The sequence below is a fragment of the Sphaerodactylus townsendi genome, linkage group LG08 (genome assembly GCF_021028975.2).
Source record: "Sphaerodactylus townsendi isolate TG3544 linkage group LG08, MPM_Stown_v2.3, whole genome shotgun sequence".
Lineage (NCBI taxonomy): Eukaryota > Metazoa > Chordata > Lepidosauria > Squamata > Sphaerodactylidae > Sphaerodactylus > Sphaerodactylus townsendi.
Genome location: NC_059432.1, coordinates 2,235,274 through 2,245,129, shown reverse-complemented (window position 1 = coordinate 2,245,129; position 9,856 = coordinate 2,235,274). Strand labels below are relative to the sequence as shown.

Genomic DNA, 9,856 nt, shown 5'->3' with positions numbered 1-9,856 from the left:
TGATAAATAAGTGGGTTTGGGGTTGCAATTTGGGCACTCGGTCTCGAAAAGGTTCACCATCACTGGTTTATATTGTAAATCTCACAAAGTTCCTATTCACCAGGTAACTTTTCCACAGAACACAACCACAGAAGACAACCTGCCTTGTCTGTACTGAAATCAACTGTGTGGGGTCAAAAACATATCAAAGAGGCAGTGTACTGCCTTTATGTACTGAGGTATGATATACTGCTGGTCCCACCTGCAGGCACGCATCCCTGAGTCTGTGTAGGTGCATGCCTGCCATCAAGTCATGGCTGGCTTATGGCGACCTCTAGTGATTTTTCCAAGGCAAAGAGACATTCAGATGTGTCTTGCCATTGGCTGCCTCTGCATGGGCTGAGAAAGTTCTGAGAGAACTCTGGGTGGCCCTAGGTCACCCAGCAGTCTTCATGTGGAGAACTGAACCTCCAGATTAGAGCCAATTCTGGACTTTCTGAAAAAAGATAGACTTTTCAGAAAGTTCAGAATCAATTATACAGTCAAAGCTTTCATAGAGCCACATATGCTTTCCAATCTTATGTCAATTGTGACATCATTACAATATCACCCTTATGTCAAAGGCAGGTGAAGTCCCAAACACACAGCTTCATAGGATCTGTGTGTAGGATATGGGAGGGGAATAAAGACTAAAGTGGAGGGGAATAAAGACTAGAAGCGGAAAAGTTATTATGCAAATGAAACTTGGACCTACTGCAATTAAAATAAAACTTCTCACTTCCTGGCAATTTTTTGATCGCATTTTATGTGCCTCTGCCAGGTCCAAAGAGCCTGGATTCTCAAATTGGGAGAACACTGTCATCAATTGCGACATCTACCATGGAGGCTGGCTGGGAGACCTTGGGCCTGTCACATCAGCCTGGCCTACTACACAGGGTTGTTGTTGAGAGAACATAGAGGAAAGAGCAATATTCTAACCCTCTTTTGAGTTTATTTTTAAGATATTCAGTTTTTAACATATTTACTGTATTGGCTGTTGGGGGTTTTCCAGATTGTATGGCCGTGATCTGGTAGTTTTTGCTGCTAACATTTCATCTTAGAGGAATGTTATGGGGACACCTGTGCCATGGAGAGAACACATTTCGTCCTGATATGCCTCCGAAGTTTCAGAAAATGAAGAAATATAAGCATTTAATGTGAGACACTGAACAAAAATGTATATACCACCCCCATAACAGGTAAATCAGTGCAAAAACACTGATCTTACAATCCAAAAACAAATCCAGATATTTCACATAATAGCAAGTAAGTCGGGAAGATTCTATAAAATAACCGAATCACGTCAGCTAATCATAGGTCCAAAGGATTTCACATGGAAACAGAATAACGTCCCGTAGAACAGGATCCTCTAATTATTGCTGGCTGGTCCAAAATGAGGCGAGTCATAAATGAAGAGATACTTGATGCTGTGTGGTTTCCGGGCTGTCTGGCCGTGTTCTAGCAGCGTTCTCTCCTGACGTTTCGCCTGCATCTGTGGCTGGCATCTTCAGAGGATCTGATAGTAGGAATGGAAAGCAGGTGGAGTATATTTTATTTATTTATTTATTTATTGTTTACATTTTTATACCGCCCCATCCCCTAGGGCAGGGGTAGGGAACCTTTAACACTCAAAGAGCCATTTGGACCCGTTTTCCACAAGAAAAGAAAACACTTGGAGCCACAAATAATTTTTGACATTTAAAATAAAGATAACACTATATATATTGGGTTTTTTTTACCTTTTACTCTGCTCATTCTGAGAAGCACATGGATGCACCCGGCCTACACTCGTAGTACGGGTGCAAGGATAATATGGCTCGTGGAGCCACAGTGCAAGGGCAGAAGAGCCGCATGCGGCTCTCGAGCCGCAGGTTCCCTACCCCTGCCCTAGGGGCTCTGGGCGGTGTACAACAACTTAAAACACAATAAATAAGTTATTAAAATCTTTAAAACAGCGGTAACATTATACTGATAATAATAATAATAGGAATAATAGGAGGCGTCCGACCAACCCCATTTTTCATTAAATTTTCCCAGGGAAAAATTGGGGAGGAGGGAGGGTGGCGAGCCACAGTAGATGGTAGCCTAGATGGCGAACTGGCTGGGGCACCATTTCAGCGGCTGGTCCCTCCGAAGGCCCGGCGGAACAACTCCGTTTTACAGGCCCTGCGGAACTCATTGATGTCCCGCAGGGCCCGAACCGCCGGAGGGAGGGTGTTCCACCAGGCCGGGGCCAGGGCTGTAAAGGCCCTGGCCCGCGTGGAGGCCAGCCGCATCATATATACTGGAATATATCCATTCCTACTATCAGATCCTCTGAAGATGCCAGCCACAGATGCAGGCGAAACGTCAGGAGAGAATGCTGCTACCGTGTTTCCCCGAATATAAGACAGTGTCTTATATTAATTTTTGTTCCCAAAGATGTGCTATGTCTTATTTTCAGGGGATGCCTTATTTTTCCTGTGTTCTGTTCGTCGGGCATGCTTCCAAACAAAAACTTTGCTACGTCTTACTTTCGGGGGATGCCTTATATTTCGCACTTCAGCAAAACCTCTACTACGTCTTATTTTTCGGGGATGTCTTATATTAGGGGAAACAGGGTAGGACACGGCCATACAGCCCGGAAACCACACAGCACCCCAGTGATTCCGGCCGTGAACGCCTCCGACAATACAAAGAGATACTCGATATCAACGGCAACAGTTGAACATGGGGAGTTCCAGATAAAAGGCCCGCGTCGCCCTCAGCATAAAGGGTTTGATCACTTCCAAAGCGTCAGTTGCGTGTCCAATCTCAGGAATCAATATACAGGCATCACTTATATTTCACATATTTCTGCATTTTCAACGGCCGACGTGGCCGCGCGACGAGGCCGATTCAAAAGCGGACCGTCCACCAGCGCCCCCTTTCCCCCTTCCCCTCCGCTGCTCGCCAGGCTCGGCTGCGAGGCGACTCCCAGGCCGAGGCCTTCGGAAGCGCTCTTTCCTCCCTGGCCTCGGTTGCCATGGTGATCCCCCGCGTTGGTGCGTCAACAATCGTCGCCCTGGTTTTGCGGGACTAACATCCTGCGCCGCTGTTTGGGGGGGGGGGGGGGGGGGGCAGACGCGGTTGCCATGACGCTGGAGACGCGGTTGCCATGGCGACCCTCCGTTGGTGCGACATCTATTGTCGCTCTCTTTCTGCGGAACTAATGTCGCGGGCCGCTGTTTCCGAGAGGGCAGGGAAAAAAGGCACACTCGCGCTCGCATGCTGTCTTAGCTGCAGCCCGAGAGCGTCTCTTTTCCGGAAGGAGACGGGACAGGTAAGGGGAGTTTTTGGGTGTGATTTTCACGGGATAAGAGGACGGTGTCTGTGTGTCTGTGTGTGTCTATTCTCCCTTTCTTAGTGGTTTGTTTTGCCCAGTCGAAGTCCCAGGCATCTTGCAAGGCAAGTGGGGCTGAGATAGTTTGGAGAGATCTATGACTGGCCCAAGGTAACCCAGCAGGTTTCATGTGGAGGAGCTGGGAAACCAATCTAGTTCACCAGGTAAGAGTCTGCCACTCATGTGGAGGAGTGGGGGAAATCAAACCTGGTTGTCCAGATGAGAGTCCGCTGCTCCTAACTGCTACATCGCCCTGACTCTCGCTTTATTTGCCTTTTCCCCCAATGGGAACCCGTTAGCTTCTCTTCTCCATTTTATCTACAACAGCTCTGTGAGGTAGGTTAGCCTGGGAAAGTGTGACTGGCCCAAAGTCACTCAGGAGGCTTCTATGGCAAGAGAGGGGATTTAAACCAGGGTCTCTGAGATCTGAGCCCGACTCTCTAATCATGTTACTACACTGTCTTTCTGTAGTAAAAATGGGTAGTAGCAGCAGTGGCATAGGAGGTTAAGTGCTCGTGTATCTAATCTGGAGGAACCAGGTTTGATTCCCAGCTCTGCCGCCTGAGCTGTGGAGGCTTATCTGGGGAAATCAGATTAGCCTGTACACTCCCACCCACGCCAGCTGGGTGACCTTGGGCTAGTCCCACCTTCTTGGAGCTCTCTCAGCCCCACCTACCTCACAGGGTGTTTGTTGTGAGGGGGGAAGGGCAAGGAGATTGTAAACCCCTTTGAGTCTCCTGCAGGAGAGAAAGGGGGGATATAAATCCAAACTCTTCTTCTTCTAGTAGAAAAAAATGTAATACAAAGTTGCTGTATGATATGATGACTGTAGGATAGTCGGACCAGGATCTGAGATACCCAGGTTTGAATTCCCATTCTGGGCAAGTTGCTTAGCCTAACTTATCTCCAAACAGTGTTGTGAGGATAAAAGAGGGATGGGGGAAATGTTGTAAGCTACTCTGGATTCCCATAGGGAAAAAATTGGGGTGTAAATAAAATTTTGCAATCATATAAATACATGGAAGTGTGGTAGAATGGTTAAGAGCAGGTGGACTCTGGAGAACTGGGTTTGATTGCTCACTTCTCCACATGAGCAGTGAACTCTTATCTGGTGGACTGGATTTGTTTCCCTGCTCCCACACATGAAGCCATCTGGTCACAGAACTCTGTGGCTCAGAATTCTGTTAGCTTTACCTACCTCACAAGGGGTCTGTTGTGGGGAGAGGAAGGAAAGGGAGTCTGTAAGCTGCCTTGAGTCTCTTTACAGGAAAGAAAGGTGGGTTATAAATCCAAACTCTCTTCTTCTAAACTATTTTCCTATGTGTCAGCTTAAACACAAGTAGATTGGCTATCTGGTGTTTGTACTGACGTTTCTAAACTCCAGAAACAGTAGAAACCATTTTCAAGGAACTAATTCCAAAATTCCCATTTACTCACTTGCATTATATTAGCTGAAGTGGACAAAGGTTTATTTTTTGCCACCATTCCGTCAAAGATAATATATGTAAGAAAGTTTTAACCTGTCATCACCAAACTGCCTAGTCCTGGAAGATGGTATTTCATGGGGATAGGTTCTAATTTCCTGTCTCTGGTTTTGACAGATAGGTTCTAATTTCCTGACTCTTTTCTATGGAAGATGTGCTACATAGAGTCTGTGGTTCTTGTTTCCTCAGTGATATTGTCTGAAGCACATCTCTCACCCTCAGCACTAGCTGACCACCAGCCAAAGAGATGGATGAAAAAGAAAAGAAACACCATCGCAAGAAACACAGTGGACCCAAAGCTGATAAGAAAAAGAAGCGCTATTTGAAAGACCTCGGCCTGGAAGATGAGGAAGATGCCCGGAAGAGAAACCCGAAGGCCTTTGCAGTCCAGTCTGCAGTGCGGATGGCCAGAACATTCCACAGGTATTGTACAGCTTGTTGTTAGACTGTCTAGAATGGCTCCTCATCAGCATACACTTTATTTCCTTTGCATCACAACCATGCTTGATTTGGGTTGTTGCATTTCTGTAGCAGCATGGTTTTTATTCAGCTGTACCTGTGGAATAGCTGCCTCCTTGTTTGTATGCAGACACCCTGTTTGTTAGATCTTTATCTTGGCATAGGAGGTTAAGAGCTCGTGTATCTAATCTGGCGTAGTGACGTAGCAGTGGCGTAGGAGGTTAAGAGCTCATGTATCTAATCTGGAGGAACCGGGTTTGATTCCCAGCTCTGCCGCCTGAGCTGTGGAGGCTTATCTGGGGAATTCAGATTAGCCTGTACACTCCCACCCACGCCAGCTGGGTGACCTTGGGCAAGTCACAGCTTCTCGGAGCTCTCTCAGCCCCACCACTTCACAGGGTGTTTGTTGTGAGGGGAGGAGGGCAAGGAGATTGTCAGCCCCTTTGAGTCTCCTGCAGGAGAGAAAGGGGGGATATAAATCCAAACTCTTATTCTTCTTCTTTAATTTGCATAGAATAGTGTGGTAGCTTCACTGTAACCCAGAGGTGTCCAACTTTGGTGCTTCAGATGCTCATGGACTACAATTTCCATCAGCCCCTGCTTGCATGACAGGGGGTGATGGGAATTGTAGTCCATGAACATCTGAAGTGCCAGAGTTGGACACCCCTGCTATAACCCCATGAGAGAGCTTTTGGCGAAGGCCATCCAGAAAGCTCATAACTGAATGGAGATTTCACTCTGAATTTATCATGTCTGGCCCAGCACTTGCAGACACTGTGTTGAACTATTTCTTACGGGCCTGAAAGGGGAGGGACGATATGGAAATCTAATGAAATAACGAGAGAAATTACTAATGTGATCCTGTGCAGAGTTCAACATTCTGTGCCACAGTAGGGCACCTAAAACAAAGTACAGAAGGGGGGAGGGAGAATTAAGAGTAAAGAACTGTGCATGTTCATGTTTAATGGGTGAATCCTCTGGGTTCTTCTGGTGGTGAATTTTTGAGCTGCCCTATTTGGGTATGTGGCCTTTTGGGTTGGCAGAAGGGGGGAGAGATCTTTCTGATCGCCAGACTACAGGTATCAGATCACCTGGGGAAGTCGGTTGCTTTGGAGGGTTAATTTCTTTGGCATTATGCCTTGCTGATTTTCCTCCCCTTGCTTCACTCCCAAAATCTCCGGGAATTTTCCATCTCAGAATGGCCAACCCTGAGGGGCTTGGATACTGACAAATTGCCTTATGAAGCCCACCAACTGTCCAACTACAAAATCTTTGGGGTGTTGTGGGGTTTCCGGGCTGTATGGCCGTGTTCCAGTAGCATTTTCTCCTGACGTTTCACCTGCATTTGTGGCTGGCATCTTCAGAGGATCTTCAATGATTCCAGCCCCAGTGATTCCGGCCGTGAAAGCCTTCGACAGTACATACAAAACCTTTCCTTTCTTGTGTTGGAGTTGTGTATACAGCCCGATCCAAAGTACATTATTTAACTCTGCATAACTGTATAATTATTTTGGGTTTATCATTTTTCTTATTCTTAAAAAACAGGACTCAGGATCTGAAGACAAAGAAGCATCATATTCCCGTGGTAGATCGCACTCCCTTGGAGCCACCACCGGTGGTAGTCGTGGTGGTTGGTCCTCCGAAAGTGGGGAAGAGCACCTTGATAAAATGTCTCATTAAGAATTTCACCAGGCAGAAGTTGGTTGAAATTCGGGGGCCCGTCACAATTGTGTCAGGTAAGAACGGAGATGAGCCGTGCCAGAGCATCATACCAAACTATAGTTCAGGTCAGCTACAATTGGAATGCTGGGCCGATTTTCATATTGTGTGTTCGTGTCTTTGAAGACAGCTCATTAACAATAATAAAAAGCGGGAAACTATATATTGCCGGAATCGGCAGAATGAGCTGCGTACAACCCTGTGCTTTTCGAGGTAAAAAGGTGCCCGGTGGCAGAGCCTGCAGAGCAAACGCCATGGGAAGATCTTAAGCAAAAAGCTGCAGGCGCGTAGAATCCCTGCAGCACCACAAAATGTTGGGCATCAGAGCTTTAAACTCAGACAGGAGGAAATGGGGGACGGGGACTTTTTCTCCTCCAACACCTTTTTTGATTGTGCTGTCTGAACAAAAGATGAGGAGGCAGGTTTTTTAAAGACGTCCCCAGGTTGTCCTATTTGTGCTGTGCGTTATTAGCCTTTTATCAGGTAGGTCTGAGGTAATGAGGCAGCCCTCTGTTGGCTTAGGGCAGCCAAGCCATGCCACAGGGGCTGATGGGAATTGTAGTCCATGAACATCTGAAGCATCAGGGTTGGACACCCCTGGACCAAAGCCTGGCCCTGTTTCATTGTGCCTCTGACAGTGGAACGGATTTTTGAAAGAGGGGGAGGGGGCCCTTCTTGGTGATCTTCTGGAGGCACTTCAAAGCCTGCTTTCGAGGGGGTTTGAATGGCAGGAATCTTGGGAGGGAGAGGGATTTGGGGGGGTGCCATTTGATCTTTGGTTTTAGTGGCGTGCATTTTCATCGTCGTTGTAAGCCCTATTGAACCAAAAGGAAAGCTGGGATGCGAATGTTTTAATCAATAAATAATGAAATAAATGCTCGCCCAGTGTGTTGTCGTGGTTAACAGCGGCAGACGCTTATCTGGTGAGCCGGATTTGTTTCCCTGCTCCTGCTGTTTGTTTCCCTGCTGGGCGACTTTGGGCCAATCACAGATCTCTCCAGACTCTCTCAGCCCCGCCCACCTCACAAGGTGACTGTTGTAGGGAAGGAGTTTTGTAAGCCACTTTGAGACTCTTTACAAGAGAGGAGGGGGTGGTATAAATCCAAACTCTTTTTCTTTCCTCTTTGCAAAGTAGTACTGAAGTTTGCTGTGTTTTGTTCTTCTTTCTTTCCAGGTAAAAAGCGTAGGCTAACCATAATTGAGTGTGGATGTGATATTAATACCATGATTGACCTGGCTAAAGTTGCTGATCTGGTAAGTTCATGGGTACGAAGAGGCGCGTTTTCTGTGTGTGCGTGCACATGCATGCTTATTAGCTGATGGGTACAATTTATTCTTGTTTTGTTCCACTAAAATTGGGCTCTGAAGCAGTAGCATTCGGCTGCATTGTCTTACAGGTGTACTTCAGAGGAAATCTCACTGGTTTCTGGGTAGAGAAAATCGCACCGTGTGTCATCTGGAAAAAGCCTTGCTCAGATTTTTGTCTTCCATAAGAAATTGTTTTACGAATGTACCCTGCAGTTTTCACATTGCAGCTGTTTGGAGTTGGTCTTGGGTTGGAGCCAGCATGGCGTGGTGGACTCTACTCTGGAAAACTGAGTTTGATCCCCTCTCCTTCACATGAGTGGTGGGCTCTGATCTGGAGAACTGGATTTGTTTCCCCACTCCCCCACTGGAAGCCTGCTGGGTGACCTTGAGCTAGACACAGTTCTCTCAGAACTCTCTCAGCCTCACCTACCTCACAAGGGGTCTGTTGTGGGGAGAGGAAGGGAAAGGAGTTTGTAAGCCGCCTTAAATCTCTTTACAGGACAGAAAGGCCGGGTATAAATCCAACCTGTTCTCCTCCTTCTCTCGCTCTCCCTCTTCCCGTCCCCCTCCCCTCCCTTGGGGACTGTCCTAAATCCTTTGAGACTGTCTAAACAGCCACTTTCTCCCATGATGTCCTGCTCGTTCCTTAAGGTCTTAATTCAGAGGCTTTTTCTCAGCTGAATGAAGATCACTAGTTGCTCAGGGCAGGGGCTTGTCAGTGGTGGTGCCACATCAGTGCAGTATTCTTCCCCGGGCAGCTTGCCGAGGATACAGTGTTTATGATTTTGTTCCAGGTTAAGGTTTTTAAAAAATATCTCAGTGAGATGTTTTATTTGTCACTACGGATTGTTCCATTCAGCTCTTTTCATTGTTACCCGCTGCTTGTTATCAGTGTTGCTTTATGGTTACGCTGCTGTTTGTGTTGAATGTTTTACAGGTTTAGGTGTTTAATGTTAGATGTTAAATTTTGAACTTTTGTTTGCCAGACAGGATAAACCTTTGAAGAAGTCATTGGCTAAGAGTTTTCTGTTAAAGGGGTTCAGTGACAAATTCCTATGCTTGGAGCCTGTAGTTGAGTTATCAGGCTCAGCTGTCTAGTTCAAATTCTCTTATATACCATCTCATGTGGAGGGGGACCAGCCGGTAGAACTGCTCCAGGCTGAAGAGCTGCTTTAACTCGTCAAAAGTTTTGCTTTTTCTCCCTTCCACCCACCTATCAAGCGCTTTATCCAGGCGGCAACCTAATTGGGAGTAGGTCTCTCCTGGTTTGCGTTTCAGTTCCCTGAAAGCTTTTCTGCTTTGTTCAGGGGTCAGGCCAAATCTCAGCTTCACCCTCTCTTTAAAGAGACCATAATCAGCAATCTCCTGATCTCTTAAGTCTGCATAGACTTCCCTGAGCACTCCACACAGCAGTGGACGTAGATTGGCCATTTTCCTTTCCTCAGGGACTCCCAGATCCTGGCAAGTCCGTTCAAAACTGGCTAAATAAGCCTCCACATTATCCTCC

General features: G+C 46.8%; 1 protein-coding gene across 1 annotated transcript in view; it reads left to right on the top strand.

Moving 5' to 3' along the window:
• The first annotated feature begins 3,238 nt into the window (after positions 1-3,238).
• The window catches only part of BMS1 (BMS1 ribosome biogenesis factor), a 48,057-nt gene continuing 41,439 nt past the window's right edge, over positions 3,239-9,856 (top strand). The window contains exons 1-4 of the mRNA XM_048506684.1: positions 3,239-3,319; positions 5,053-5,286; positions 6,868-7,058; positions 8,216-8,295. Of these exons, the coding sequence (XP_048362641.1) occupies positions 5,111-5,286; positions 6,868-7,058; positions 8,216-8,295 (447 nt within the window). The 5' untranslated portion in view covers positions 3,239-3,319; positions 5,053-5,110. The remainder of the gene's footprint in view (positions 3,320-5,052; positions 5,287-6,867; positions 7,059-8,215; positions 8,296-9,856) is intronic.